At 31.5% G+C, this 16,414-nt stretch overlaps 2 protein-coding genes across 3 annotated transcripts; one reads left to right on the plus strand and one right to left on the minus strand.

The window, feature by feature from the left end:
• Positions 1–358: 358 nt before the first annotated feature.
• Positions 359–988, plus strand: LOC131854963 (ribosome biogenesis protein BRX1 homolog; the record flags this gene model as incomplete). The annotated part of the gene is made up of 2 exons (XM_059206152.1): positions 359–593; positions 752–988. Coding segments are annotated over 2 exons (423 nt in total), but the record flags the coding sequence as incomplete, so codon positions are not given.
• Positions 989–3,606: 2,618 nt separating this feature from the next.
• On the minus strand, positions 3,607–16,203 carry LOC131854962 (choline transporter-like 1). 2 transcript variants are annotated; one of them, XR_009358084.1, is made up of 12 exons: positions 15,906–16,203; positions 14,476–15,010; positions 12,917–13,083; positions 11,814–11,873; positions 11,402–11,569; positions 10,226–10,361; positions 8,304–8,451; positions 6,936–7,073; positions 6,118–6,280; positions 5,400–5,621; positions 4,647–4,859; positions 3,607–4,017 (listed from the first exon to the last, which is right to left on the minus strand). XR_009358084.1 is itself a non-coding variant. In XM_059206151.1 (11 exons), exons 1-11 carry the CDS (start codon positions 16,008–16,010, stop codon positions 4,701–4,703), a joined length of 2,001 nt encoding a protein of 666 aa, XP_059062134.1. In that variant the 5' UTR covers positions 16,011–16,203; the 3' UTR covers positions 3,607–4,700. The 2 variants fall into 2 exon arrangements, 1 of the variants encoding a protein (XP_059062134.1); XM_059206151.1 differs by having other exon boundaries at positions 3,607–4,859.
• Positions 16,204–16,414: the final 211 nt, after the last annotated feature.

Genomic DNA, 16,414 nt, shown 5'->3' on the forward strand with positions numbered 1-16,414 from the left:
AAATTTAATAGCTCATAAAACAATGGTTTTTAAAAACTTTAAATATTTTTTATTTTATTTTGACCAACAGTCAGTATTCCCCCTGGTTAAACATAATATATAGTCTATATTATTCTAGAACTAATTTAATCTTACAAGTTGTAAAATAAATTTCCAAATAAATGCCCCAGTTCCTGGCCTCTTATATTCACTCTTAATTACTCTCTCTCTTAAGTACTGGTAAGTAATAAAAACAATAAAAACAATTACGAGCACAATAGATCTATGTAGGTCGCAGTGCTACAGGTGCTACAAACATCTGACAATAGCCCAAACAACCCAATTAAAAAATAAAAAAAGTAATAAAAAAACATTTTAGGTTAAAATATTTTCTGGATCATTTGGTGGCACAACACTGTGGGAAAATCCGAAGTATGTAAGCCCAGCAAAGCTCAGACAGGCATATTCTAAGAAAGCTGCCAATAAGTATGAGTTGCGAGTAGAGAAAAAGGCAGTCTATGCAGCAACAAAGCCTGAAACAGGTTATCCAGATATTGAAGGTGCTGATTTCTTCAAAGGCGACCCAATGAAAAAAGCAGAAGTCTTAGTTCAAGGTAATCAATTTGATAAATATATCAAATTGATAGAAGGTAATAACCTTCTATCAAATTCAATGTTAACTTCCATACCATTCAAATTGTATAAAAAAACTTGCTGAAAGCTTAACTTAGATAATAAATTTTAATATAATATTATTGGAAATTGTTTTCAGAAGAAATAAAAGAAGAAATAGAGGATGAAGAACTAGATGAGTATAAAGTAAATAAACCAACATTTACTATAAAAAAATCAAAGAGCAGACCAGATATGGCTATACGTCGTAAACAACTCAAGGCCAAAAGCAAAGCAATCTCTGATCAAATAAAAAAGAGAAAACAATTCAAAAAGAGAAAGCCCTGATATAAAATTCAGGTTTATGTTTAAGTTAAATAAAATACATTTTTACTTATCTCAAAAAAAGTTTTATTTTGCAATACAATCATTTTGGTTTACATAAAAGTAATCGAAGCTTACTGTGAAAATATTTAAGCGATAGGTAATCTGTCCGGTATATTGTAACTATAAAACACACTTTAAATAGCAAGATATAATTAATCAGAATTCTGATTAATTATATTTTTATAAGTAATAGATGTGACAACTGACATTTTATTATATAAAAATGTTGTAGTAATTAAATAAAAATACGTACAACGTAATATCTTAATCTTATAATTACACTAAATAAAAAATATTCGAGAACTAATACAAGGATTTGTTATGTAATTACATATAGAGTAATAAAGTATACGACAAACATGTCTTTTATCTTAACATCTAAAATATAATATGTTGATGAGTGGAAGAGTTTGAACAAAAAGAGGTAGAAACGTTACGAATTCAACTCATACAACTACTTGACAATTAAAATATTCGAAAATAAACTAATAGCTATATATAATAAAAGTAATAGCTGTGAAATTTATTGAAGAAAGTCTGGTATGGTCAGTGACCTAAATTGGATATATGGTTTCTATTCTTGTATAAAAATATTTCTTAATATGTTCTCTTATATTCCTTCGTGTCAGCTTAATAGAATTATATATATTTTTGTAATGTTACATTCTTACTTTCTACTTTGACTGATTCAAGAAAATAATATCGTTTAACTGTTCATTTCATAATACTAGTTAAAAATTAAATTAAATTTTGTTTGGCAACTTATGTCACAGGTATACCCTGGAAAGGTACTGCAAATTTGGTACGATACGAAGCCATAGCTGTAGTAGTATACCCAACTTCTTAAATATTTTTACTGACACATTCTATTGTATATTATAAAATGTAGCCTTTATACACCAAAGATGAAGTAAGTTTTAATCTATACATATAAATAAAATTGTAGTGTCTGTTTATAATATGGAAATAACAATTTTTTATTACATATGATGAAAATAAATACGGTACATACACCAATTAATATTAAAAAAAATGGCTGCCTGTCTATTTGTTCTGGCTAATCTTTGAAATGGCTGGACCAATTTTGACGGGACTATTTTTGGCAGATAGCTGATGTAATGAGTAACTTAGGCTACTTTTATTTTAGAAAAATAAAGTTAAAAATACGCGGACGAAGTCGCGGGAACAGCTAGTGTATTTAAAAAAGTATACGTGAATCAGTCGCTATTTATAATTTTTTACATGGGACACATTCAAAAAAGCCAAAATTTTTTTTTGTCTTTTTAAATTCTATAATATCTCTAGAATATTGTCCTAAATTTTCAAGTTGATCCGACTAATAGTTTCGGAGATACATGAAAAGGTGGACGGTCGAGGTCAGGTATAGGCTGAGGGCGCAGATAAAACGCAGCTGCAGCTCATCTATTGTTAGCTGTAATTCTTGTCCCTTTTTTTCTTTATATAAGGTAAACTACTGGAAAATATTTCATTTGGTGATTTCTCGTTAAACTACGAAGTTCATTTTGAGGTTATAAGTGTTTGTTGTGAATTTTATTCGATAAAAAATGCCGTATAAAGTGTCTAGAACCCAGATAACGGAAGGTGTTCGTATCAGCATTATTATAATTATACGGTATGGACTAAAACTTGGCCCAAATTGCCATGAATATGCCCGAAATATGGATTGACCGCAGCCGAAAAGAAATCTAAAAATAGACTGCCCTGGACAATGCAGGTGCAGCAGGTTCTCTACTTTATGGCCCAGGAATCGACGAATCAATGTAAGTTAAAAAAAAAAAAAAATACTATCTTTTATTGTCTCTTAAAACTTTAAACGCGTTTTTCTCAAAACTATGTTTTCAAAGACGGTTGTCAAGATTTCTCGCGAACTACACAACCGCTCTTGATGAAAGTTTACACAGGACTTCGAGATATCATTTACAAGGTCTTGAACGAAGGGCTTTTTTTTTATTTTAATTACAACTATTTAAAAAAAAAAAAATGTCGAGAAATTTTCATCGAAATTTGCATTTTTTTTTTATAAAAACGTCTGCCAAAAATCCAATTTTCATTTATTTTTTTTTTCCTTCGTCCAATACCTAGTTTATTGTATTTACTAAAACACGTATTTTTTATTTTTATTTCAGATGATCCTGAAAGAAGTTCTGCTGACAACGCGGAGGCACCTTTTTTCCGAGGGACTGCCGGAAATGGCGTCGTAATGACCGCCATTTTGATATTTTTTTTTGACAATTTTGCAAAATGTTTATTAAATATGTATCTTTTAAATAAAAAAAAATTCATGAAAATATTTCATTTTTTAGATGTAAAAAAAATTATTGAAAAAAGGCCGTTTTTTGCCCGAGGAAACCCATGTTTAAACTCTTCTTTTGCGATAGCAGTTCATAGCCCAACATCCTTTAATGTATGTTCCAGAGCTTGCGTAGCAGTAAATTGATTTGAAAAGTGGACGATATATGTTAATGAAGTACAAATAAAAATGAATCATCTATGAATAATGTAACTCTGTGCTTTAAAAATTTGAATTATGCGAAATTGTCAAATATCGCACAAGTTAATTTCACCGCAATGGCAGTAGATAGCAAATAACAACAATATAACAGATTAGACCAATCGTCTTCGTGAAATTGTGAATTTTATATCATTTAATTTATTTTTCAATACAATAGGTATATTTAAAACACATGTAAAATACTATAAAACACAACGTTATATTACTTAGCATATCTAAGTGTATAATCATGCGAAATTACACTATCCTAATATAGACATATAAAAATTAGACTTGTACTTTTCAAGTAAAAATTAATAAAGTACTTATAAAAATTAATAAAACTAAATATTATGGCGCACAGAGTACGAACTCTTAATGTATAAAAATATCAAAAATTCACAATTATGGACAGATTATTACAAAAAGTACCAGTATTTATAATAATACTTTAAAGTAAAAATTGTTATTTTAATTAAGCGTATTTCTTATAAGCACTGAAGATTACAGCTTATCTCTTGATTTATCTGTAAAACGAATATCATTCCTTACAAAATTTATAAATAATGTGCGTAAGTATTAAAATTTAGAAAATATTCCTTAAAGATTAATAATACAATAGAATGCAGTTCACAACGATACAATAGCAGATCATCAGGCAATAATATATGCAACCAAATAATTAAAAAAAAATTGCATGCGACTTCTAGTACTTACATAATACATAACTAATTATAATAATAAAATAAATTTCTATTGCCATAGAGTCTTAAACCACATCAAAGCCACTGGAATAAATTATGTCTAATAATTAAAAAATAATAAGCCGATCTTATGAAAAAATATTATGAGTATTTCTGGATATCAATTATCCCATTAAAATTAATATATGAACACAGATTTCTTAACTATGAAATTTCAATTTTTTTTTTCAAGGTTCACTGAGAAATGTGTATATCGTATTCATTTCAGATTTAATATCTTAAATTTCCATTTAAAATAAACAATAATCACATCGTACGATATGATAGTTTCTAATATAATAATTATATAAAATCTTGTGTAAAAATAGATCCTTATGACAGATCATGTTTTATATAAATTATAATTCAATTCATTAACAAAATCACGATGCATAAAAAGGTACACGACTCACAGTTACATAAAATTGCTTTCGGCCAATGTCTGAGCAACAAGCACTAAAAATATATTAGTACTTCTCCTGTAAATCCTGCATTTCGGCGCCATCTTGCTCATCGCGCTGCTTGTGACCTCCAAGTTCGGCAAGTCGGGAATGTTTCCACTTTCCATCAGCGCCATTCATATTACGATCTTCGCATACGCATAAGAATAAAGAGTCGACTACCATCTGAAATCATATTAAAGTAATGCTTAGTTATATTATGTTATATCACAATTGCTTGTATTTGACAAATTAATTGATTAACGCTTTTTAACAAGAATCAATATTTAAAAGATTATACGAGAATTATTTACTCATCTTATTTAACTTAGTTATCCTACCACCAGACAATATGCAAATAATGGTTTCTAAACCATTAATACTAATAATTTAGATTTACATTAAAGAAACTAAACAGTAAATAAATCATAATTACATATATGTACGAGTATAAATAATAAGAGAATAACATAACAAACTTGTTATAGAACAATGTTCAATCCAATACCTAACCTAAATAATCTTAGGACGCTTGCCACCTCACATAATCATTGTTTTATGTAACATTTTCTTTTATTTATGTTCTATGTTAAATAATTTATTAACTTAGATATAGGTCTCATTGGATATGAGCAAGTCCAAGAGTTTCTCATACGCACAGTTGTCTCTTTATACTCTTAATTCTCAAATAAATCTAATTTTTAAATATTCAATCAAAAAACAAACCTCGTAAAGGGAGAGGATGCAGTGAGCGATAAAGAAAGCGAATATGCAGATAACAAGAGTGGGGGCTGCGAAGAAGTGCAGATCCGAGTTGCGTTTGAGAAGTAGTAAGCCGATGATACCAGTCACTGCGGTCACAATGCACTTGCCCAGGAATAGTATGAAGTCTCCCACGCTGTTTATGGTAGCTACTTGTAACGCGTTGTTCACTATCGTACTGAACGCCTACATATTAATTTAAATATATTTCATATTATTAAAAATACATAGTAAAAATATTACTGCTTTAGGAAAAGTTACAAGCGAGATTTCGCACAAATTTCAAAGTCACATAATAATTTGTTGATGATGATGCCGCTACGGATGTATGCTACATCAGCACTTTACTAGCTTAGACCGAATTGTTTCGTTTACTATGAAAAATTTTGCTATGGTTTTACTAATTGTTTAATGTTATGTACATTACGATACGATAAACAATTATTATAATATTAGAAATTTAAAAATTAACCAAATACCATGAAAAATAATGTCTAGATTAAGCGGAGTATTGCTTATATGCCTCTTTTCATTTAGAAACTAGAGGCTACTTGTAAGTCTCACATTTAGACCGTTGTGCAAGGTAGAAATTATATATCTATGAATCTTTCTAGAAATGAATGATTCTCAGGTCTACAAATATTATTAGATCAGTAGTTATAATCAATGATTAAAGCATTACCTTAGCAGCAGCCTTGCAAAAGTGACACCTCTCTATCGTAATAATAGTATAGGCATTGTGATTTAAATAGCGTATGAACTTTTCCAGACAGTAAAAACAACATATTCCACATTTCAATCCACATTTTGCACATTCCGATCCTTTTTCTGCTCTAGCTGATAACCTAAAATTGAATAATTTTAATGAGTTTACATACCTCTAATATTAGGGCTATAAAAGGACTTCGTAAGTAATAATACATAGAGTAACAAGAAGACACTATATTGCTCACTAATCATTAACACAAATAAAACACCCACAACAAACAATTTAATTCGTCGAAACACGGCCCTAAAATTTGTAGATTTGGTTCATGAAGGTAACTTTTTTTTATTACTATATCACCCTGATCATCATACATTATCTAATGATAGTCTTTAAGTATAAATATTTAATTGAAGTTTTTCTTCAAAATTGATCAATGACATCTACAAAATATTTCAAAATTAAATCTATAGTATTCTACATCTTCACTGCCTGATCGATCTTCACGCGGTTCTCCCTAGTAACGATAGTGATTGATCTCTAACGTCATCCAATATACAAACATGGGCAAGTAACTTAAATTCAGCATCATCCTTTCATGGGGGTGGTATATCGGGACTACCGATTGCTGTTGTCAGTGCTGTGACCACAGAGACAATTTTAATGCATTAGTATTAATTCATATGTATGTTAGTCTATACTTAATTCAATTAATATCCCGCTAACGCGTAGGTACTTCTAACACGAGTACACTATTTCAATAACATCCATAAATAAAACATTTTTATACTTACTTAGCATGTAGATAAGTAAGAATTAGTCTTGGTATTTTAAAAAGTGTTATCAGGAAAGATCCCTTAGCTACGGAGCCCAAATGGTACTTTACAAGCTTTCCTACCGAATATAATACTGGTGAATGTGCATTTGGTCCCCTGAAACAAAAATTGCATTGTAATGGAAATAATAAATAGAACATAGTAACTCATTAATTTATGACTAGCTATTGACAAATTGAAATTAATATTGTCTGTGTTCCAAGTAGAGTGTAGTTTTCGAGTAGTAACTATATAAATAGATAGTAAGCAGTTAGTGCCATTCACATCCTGTTTGTCTTCTATAGTGTAGAATATATATAATAATAAGAAGTGTAAATATTGTTGTGATTAAATTGTTTGGTATTTATTTGTGGTTTATATATGAAGATTAACTAAGAATGTAAATAATTAAACACATTTTAAGCCGCGTTATTCCACGACATAATAATTATGTTGTTTTGTATGTTTCTATACAGTATAAGTAAACACTACACACACAAACTATACAGTGTAAGTAAAGTAATTATAAATAGGTTGGTATAGGTTTCAGAAACTGGATGAATAGGCGTTGACCTCGTAACATATGACACAATTACTACTTCGGAGAGTACCTGAGTCATGTGGCAAAGAAAGGACAGACGACCGGCTGCCAGGAATTTGGAGGTGATAAGGACACGACACAAGATACCCTATAAGAATGCCTAGAGTTAGCACATGAGAACCGAGTATGGAATAATGGAGGACGGATATCTCGCTGCTAAAGTTTGTCAAACATGTTCCTTCTGCAAGGCAGTTATCTCGCGGAAGGAAACGGCGGTATTAGAGCAGGATTCAACTCGTCCTGCTTCTGAAATCCGCTGCAAAGGAGTCAGGCCCAAAGGCAAAGGCGTATCCAGCTCCGCCCACTCTATCCCTCAGTGAGGCCTGGCTGGATATCTTTAGGGAGGCAACCCTCCAATCTAAATAATTAATAATAGCCACAGAGGTGTACGCGTATACCCACATATGCGCAATGGAGTAGGGCAAAATAGGACGCCCTAACCACAGCAAGATGGCGACTGCCCTACAACATCTACAGGGCGGGCCATCGCCGTCGAAGTAAGTAGAGGTAGAATGCGTATGCGAACCTCTCCATCCTTCCGGCGGGGTGCCACACTTTGGAATATTTTTCCCATTCGAATTACCAAAATGAGTCGGTCCTTGTCTAATGTATGTCTCGTATCCTTGTATGATCTCGTCAAATTTCATTAAAGCCCATTCAAGATTTTCGTCGCGAAAAGGTAATAAAGAGACAAACAAATTTACGTGTTTCTAAAGTGAGTACTGTAATATAAGTATGTAACATACCTAAAATACCAGTGAGATACAGCGCCCGCAATAGTCATCTGCTGACATCCCAATATAAACTCGCTGGCCCACACTAAACAAATGAGACACATCCACCACATGCTTTTCACCCACATTGGATCAAATTCAACCGGTTCCAGAGGATACGCTAAAATAAAAAAAATATATACCATGGTACATTGATCTTGAATAAATATTCAAAGAGAATAATTTTCTTTAAATAATACATTATTCAAATTTGTACGATGTAAGATATTTACAAACAAATATTTAAGTGACTAGAATTTCTTTTGTTCCAATTCTAGCGGACTTTTTGATGCATTTATATAATATTTAGAAATTTTGTTTCTATTTTGTTGATAATTATTTTAATTCTATTCTATCATATATATCTGTTGTATCAGAGCCATTAATTCTTTCTATATTTTTCCATAAAATTGTCAAAACCTCATTAATCAGGTACATTAGATAGGGATCTGTTGTATAAATATGTAATAAAACTATTAATGACTGAAAATTGTATTTTAATGTTATGGTAGATAGAGAGAGTGACACAATATAATAATTTGTTTTTATATTTTTGATTATAGAATCTTTAAATATATTAATATCAAAATAGTTTTCTCAATATATCCTCCCGTAATCAAAACATATATATATAACAAAATACAACGTAACAAAAACAACAGTATCAAAAATACAACATAGTAAAATATATACACGGTTCCTTTTCAACCTCCGTGTACTCCACTCAAACGGCTAGACCTTTTCTGAGTAAGTCCATACCGAATCGACAATATTTCTTCAGCCATTCACCATGTGTGAAGTCATATATACTGATGTTCCATAAATAAATTATCCATTTGTCACAATTTCTGTTTTCCAATCTAGATACAACTACAGGACAAAGGTAATCCGTTGTATCTTTAATATCCTGTTCTATTTTGGATACATTTCCTTCTTGTCCCTTTTAAGTGGACATTCAGGACTATGTCCATACATTTAAAACATATAATAGGCCTCTACTTTTTCTCTTTTAATTGCGAAGTATGAAATTCAGCACCGTCGTTCTGAGCAACTTTTGACATTTTGCTCAACAACTTGCTTTTCACCATTTCCAAAGTCACTTCAACACTAGAGTTTTCTAAAGCCATTACTAATGGTACAAAACGTGATGTCAAACCTCCCAACAGTATCGCAGCTAGAGAACTGTTATTGATCTTATTGCCTATATTAGCCAAATCTTGAGCATGTCAAGACTGCATTAATGTACGACTCGATATGAGAAAAATCAGATAGAGTACCCCTGTACAGCCGTCTCTCCATTACCAATTTTCAACCTAGACTCAGATCTTCATATGCCTTATTCAAAGGCATACCAGGCCTCTTTTGCTGACGTTGCTGTTCTCACATGCATCATTGCGGTACCGTCCACACAAAGACAAACTTTTGATAATGCCTTCTTACGTTTCCGCACATGCATAGGTGTAACATCACTGGATTCATAACCATCTACTACATTTCACAGCTCTTCGTATTCCAACAAACTCTTCATTTTGAGTTTCCATGCTGTATAATCTTCACGACTCATCAATATTTTAATTCCATTAAAATTATTTCCAGCCATTATAAATGAGCTAAATCGTCTTTTAAATTGATTTATTCTTCGTGCTGATAACGAATGTTGTATAAATATGTAATAAAACTATTAATGACTGAAAATTGTATTTTAATGTTATGGTAGATAGAGAGAGTGACACAATATAATAATTTGTTTTTATATTTTTGATTATAGAATAGAAAAAACCTTTAAATATATTAATATCAAAAGAGTTTTCTCAATAGGATCTTTATGGCTTTACTTTATTAAGTGGTGTATCAAAAATCATCCAAAAACGCTAATTATCTAATTAAATACATACTCTTATAATTAGCACTCTTGTTAACATCCTGGCCATGAACTGCTGCATTATCAATTTGGTACGGCGTTGAGGTGCCATTAATGAAAAAGTTTGTTTTGTAAGGTATTCCAGGATAATTGGCTGTTGCTAAACAAACCTGAAACAAGAAAATTTATTTTAAGACAATATATACAATTCTATTCAAAAGCAGGCAATTAATTGTGTCAAGTATGATTGTAGTAAACGTAACTAACTTTAAATTTGCACATATCTGATTATCTAGGACGGTTGTGAAGAACAATATCACAGCGCATATCGTCGTTAACAGCGTTCATTATAAAAGAATGACAATAAAAAAAAACTTCAGAAAGTTTTAGCTCGCTACAAGAACATTTAAATAGTTCAAGCAGACAGATAAATCTTAATAATAATATTATAAATGCGAAAGTTTGTGAGTATGAATGTTTGTTACTCTTACACTACACGCAAAAATTACTGAACGGATTTTAATGAAACTTTACAATAATATAGCTTATGCATAAGAATAAAACATAGGCTACATTTCATATTAAAATTTAACGCGGATGAAAACGTGGGCACAGCTAGTATATTATAAGACTAAAACATTTACAAAGATGTACTTCACATTAAATTAAAAGACATTCTTCCGTTGTCCGGCCATAACATCAATATTGATATTCTTTTTAATTGGGTCATAGCAACGTCTCACCGTGTCAGCTAGTTACGAAGGTAGATAATTGTTAGAAAAGTTTTCTCCTTACTGGAGACCTATTTGAAATTTATCGATACATACTTTATAAATAATTAAACTGACACAAATTTTAGTATGTATTAAACACACAAATTTTAGTAGGTATGTATTAAACATACTTAAATTTGTGTCGGTTTAATTATTATTATTATTATTTATTAGCACTTATTTAAAATCTATCAGACCCATTGTCAATTTCGATTTGTTTTATTAAAAAATAATTTGTTTACAATAACGACAGTGTGGTTGACACATTACAACCGTCTATTTCTATCTTTGACTAACTAACGATTTATGTGTTTTGTTGAAAATTATCTTTCACATTGCTATTATAGTAAAAATATCGAGTTACCAATTACATTTTATTTTATTGAATAACAGCGGAAATACGTTTTAATATTTTCAATACAATAAAATTTACTTACCACAACAAGAGACCAAAAAGTAAAGAATAATACTAGGAAGAAGAATGTAATAATTGGCTGTAGGAAGAGAGACGGGATTGAGCCGAGGCAATGCGCGGTCTCCTTGAACAAGGCCGCCAGGAAAGATACACGTGAACGCATTACAAATACGAGTAATAACAAAATAATCTGAAAGAAAAGTAGAATTTAATTAATTATAACAACACCATCTAATCCCAAGCTAAACAGAACTATTTAAATCAATAAAAATAGGTATATATTATGAATTATCAATTGCATACGAATTTCTTATATGGAGTGATATAGAGAAAATCACATACAACACATGACTGCTATAATGCTGTTCAATAATACAGAAAACGGTAACCACTTTCGATAGCAATGGTATCGAAAAACGTAGATAAATACTTACGGTTATTATTGTCGCAATTATGGAGTACCACAAAAATGCCTTTTCGTTTTTCAGTGATTCCTAAAATATTTTAAATGGTATTAGACAATATAGCAGAAATATTAGCTGAAAAAACATGGGTTTGCTTCCTTATAATACATACATATCCCGTATGAAACCTATGACAATTAAGTTTTGTTTTTCGTATTCGCTGTCTGAATCCCTAGTAATCTGAGAAATTATAATGTAATGACCGTTGTTATATTAGTAAGTAACTGGGGATTCAATTAAATCGGTACTCTTCTGTTTAAACTATGTTGACAAACATATCTTGGCGATAGAGTTAGGTTCAATAAATATTATACATTCGTTAGCTAAAATTTCACTTTTAAAGCTATCTTTATCTACTCTAATGCTGGCTGCTTGGCCGCAGCTGGCCTTTATAGCTTCACCGGACGATAGGGGGGCGGGTACAGATGGCACTCCAAATCGGCGGAAGGACTTATGGAGCGGCTGAAGGCCTACTCCCGCCTGACGGATACCAAAATTTATTTGACTGATTAAAAAATATTAAATCTGGGTTTCTTTTCAAGTAAAGTAGTTAGCCAAACTGGACAGTACAGATAGCGATAAAAATATTCTAGATGGATTAAACACTTTTATTTTTACTTATTGTTAGCCATAACGCGACAACATAGTATACACTCTTGCTTTGCTTGCTCCATTTGTTGCGTTTCACTACTCATCCCTGCTTACAACCCAAATAAAATGTTAAATATTCGCTATTTTAAGTCGACTGGTCTGACTGTAGGAACAGCGTTTTAACTTTATTTTGTATTGTCAAATACTTTAACTAACTACTCGCCACGGCTTCGTACGGGTGTACATATATTATATATATAAACTTTCCTCTTGAATCACTCTCTATTAAAAAAACCGCTTCAAAATTGCGTAGTTTTAAAGATTTAAGCATACATAGGAACAGACAGCGACAGCGACTTTATTTTATACTATGTAATATAATATATCATTTTCAAGTTTCTTTATATTTCGTTCGAAATATGTATTTATATATATTGCTAATAGTTAAACAAATGTATAGTAAATTATGTAAAACAACTTACAGATAAAAAACTCGTCGCGAATTCCTTTTGTTTGGTTCTTAGCTCATAGTATGTGTACCATAACAAGGCAGTACCGGCCACACTCACAATTGACACTACAATCATGAAAATCCATGATACGAAAGTCGCTAACAGGTGAAGGATTGACACCATAATTAGAGAGCAGACTGTAACAAAAATTACATTAAGTATTCGAGAATATTATAAAAGATTAATTTCGCATATATTACTGGTAGTTATAATTTATTTATATTTATGTCAATGTTCCCAAAACAAGTAAATAAAGTTCTCAACCTAAATTCGAAATGGTAAATAGAAATATATTTGTTTGGCATACATATTTCTATTGTGAAGATCTAACAAGTTCATGCATAATTGTCATGTATTTCGTTGCACATTCAACAAGGATTGTGGGATGGCGGACGTCGTTTTACAATCTCAAAACATATAATTTCAATATTCAGTATAACGCTGAATATTAAAATAAGCTAAATTATATGTTTTTATATAAGTTGAATTAAAAAAAAACACATTTGTTTTTTACGTTAACATAATTAACATATTCGCTTCAGAATCTTCCGTCGACCACGGATCACCTTGGGAATCACTGGTATAGCCTTTACACATGAATACCACCACGTCTATTATTTTCGTTGCTTTTATCGAACTATTCTAATGCTGTATTTACAAGAGTGGGCGAGTGCTGATGACACTCCAAATACGCGGAAGGACTTATAAGCAGCTTAAGAGCAACTTCTGTCTGACGGTTACGACTTTGTTTGGTCTGAGGATAGCCCTTGGGGTTGGAACTTCGGGTCAGGCAGTCGTAATTTCGATCACATTTTGAATTGGACGGGGGTTCAACCTTCACCCGCTCCATAAGTCCTTTCGCGAGTTTGGAGTGCCATCTGCACTCGGCCCTTATCATCCGGTGAAGTTGTAAAAAAAGGGAGGATTTGATTGCATTCCAACTCAGCCTGCTCTATTTAAAAATAGAAAGTATCGGAAATAGTTATAAAATCGAAAATTTTATAGTTATTTTATAATCGTCTACGATATCAAAATTAGGTGACACAGAGGGTCATATACCCTCTGTGTCAATCAATAGATACCTACATACGCATTAGACCCACCCTAGGTCACAAGAGGGAGGCGTACCCATTCCGTGGTGGCATCACATACTCGTACATAATGTGTAGTCAGTGTTACAATATTTACAATGAAAAATGACTCAGTACGACTATAATTACGTCACCTACCTACCCACGTAATTATTATATTGTTGTTACTCGTCGTAACCTCGTACCTGGTATAGATCAAAATTATGGTATAATTATCTGATCATTTTTTTATGTCCGACATGGTCGCTAGAGGGCAAAAAATATCGGAACTGTGGGAATGTTATATTTTTACTTGCCATATCAAGGAGTACATTTATATTTATTAATAAACATAAATATATAAACAGGGTCATTTGTGCTTTGACTTTAGTAACATTTCGTATTTTATTCAATAAAAATGTTGAGTAGGTAGATAAAATAAATTGAACAGATACTTACTGAAAGCTACGATGACGCATATAATCATTTCCTTCCAAGAGGAATAAAGATCCGACAGCATTTGTTCAACAGTATCCCAAGTATTGAGAAGGTCATAAAAATCATTAAATACTCGTGCTGCTAGGTCATGTGCTGACTTGGGGAAACATCTATTTAATAGAGGAAATGAGTCATAAACTGGCAATGTGGGACATGGACCGATAAAATTATGCAAATCCTTAGTAGTAGTAACATTGTTTGGATTAATATCATATCTACAAAGATTGGAACCTGTCTCTTGGTAAAAATTGCGTATATCATTCAGAGAGTCCATATTTCGATTTGGACACTGTTTAACACATATTTTAAGGGACCTTCTCAATTCTTTTATATCCATAAAAAATAGATACTTTTGGTCGATAGTATTTAGTCCAGCTAATGGAAAATTGATAAGTTTCTGGTTGCTCTTTACACCACATGTATTTCCAAAGGAATCATACCCATTGATGAGTCTTTGTGGGTTGCCATATACAAAAGATATTGCAGCAACTATTATCTAAAACAAATATAAAACAATCACAACATACATTGTTCTATTTATTATGTAATGGTAGCTACAGGTGTCATTTTCTAAGTTTCACATAATTTTTGAAAATATTAAGAGTTTATTAGAATTTGAATTTGTGAGTTTAAAGGAAATACAGCTATTCACTAACACTGATATAGCCAGAGCAAAAGCAAGAGCATTGTGAATTTCATCAAAAACAAAAAGGAATATCAACAATTACAATGCAATTACATACATAAATATACACATAAAATACTGTCACGAAAATATCCTCGACAGAGTTACTATGAGGCTTTGTCGACTATAAATGTTGTGGTGAATGCCCATTTCACTCTGTATATTTGAATTTTACATTACATTGCAGTCTACATTCAGATTTTTTTTTGGATCGATATTGGTGCTTCCTTTACCAGAGTCAGTCAGAAATGTGTATAAATTCACACATTTATTTTTATGCCTAAAACTTCAGCCTCATGGGTGTAATTCAGGATAGTAAACTACAAAGCTGTGACACTCTAATATAAATAAATTGGAATTAAATTTTATTCAATCTCTTCTGTCACAAGTATTCAATAATTCTGCAAGTTAAAAAGATTCCATCTCAAGGATTCGCTTATAACTGACTGACAAAAGTCTATCTCCCTCCAGCATATACCCATATGAAGCACCATTCTATATACATTCATTAAAAAATAAACCATAAATACAAGATTTTATTGTTAACTATATTATTATTTTTATTACTATTGTGATGCACAGGAGGTATACCCTCCCAGTGCTATGACTACACTACAACAATAAGTTATCTACCGTTCTAATAGGTTTACCAATGTGTTATTATTCCACAGTAAAAAGCAGAATTATTAAACATCTTAAAACTTACCATTAAAATCCAAAAAATTACATATATAATCAACCATATAACATCGGTACATCCTTTTCTAGGGGTTTCATTTTGCGGCGAAATTTCGCTTTGTGTACAGCCCATGTTAAAATAATATGTAAAAACACTTTTCAGGCAAATAGTGCAACATATATAGAAATTATAAGACGAGATATAACTTTAATTTTACTAATAACTAAAGAAACCGACTTATTACTGTTAAAGGTAAACTCCACAAAACACCAAACACAACAATAAACACTAAACAGAAGATTACAGAGTAGGCTTGTTGAGTTCAGGAATGAACTAGAGCTCGCGCTCTAGAGAGCTCTTTTGTTCGTTTCGATAAATCGGATGAAATCGTATTGATCACGAACGATCAGTTCAGACCAGTCACGAATTATTATGAACAAGACTATAAAGGAGTTAAGCAAGGGCCTTGCATATCTCTGAACTAAGAACCCCACCTTACTCGGAGGCCTTCCGATTTCAATATTTGTAGAAATTAT

Source organism: Achroia grisella, unplaced genomic scaffold, assembly GCF_030625045.1.
Source record: "Achroia grisella isolate CSIRO2021 unplaced genomic scaffold, CSIRO_AGI_Agris_v1 utg126, whole genome shotgun sequence".
In the NCBI taxonomy this organism is placed as follows: domain Eukaryota; kingdom Metazoa; phylum Arthropoda; class Insecta; order Lepidoptera; family Pyralidae; genus Achroia; species Achroia grisella.

Bases quoted from the DNA above. Each gene is read 5' to 3' on its own strand.
- LOC131854962 (XM_059206151.1), bottom strand. From the start codon at position 16,010: ATGGGCTGTACACAAAGCGAAATTTCGCCGCAAAATGAAACCCCTAGA. The intron at 11,570-11,813 runs GTAAGTATTTAT...CTTTTCTTTCAG, and splicing joins TAATTGCGACAATAATAACC to ATTATTTTGTTATTACTCGT. The intron at 4,860-5,399 runs GTTTGTTTTTTG...ATATGATTTCAG, and splicing joins GCATCCTCTCCCTTTACGAG to ATGGTAGTCGACTCTTTATT.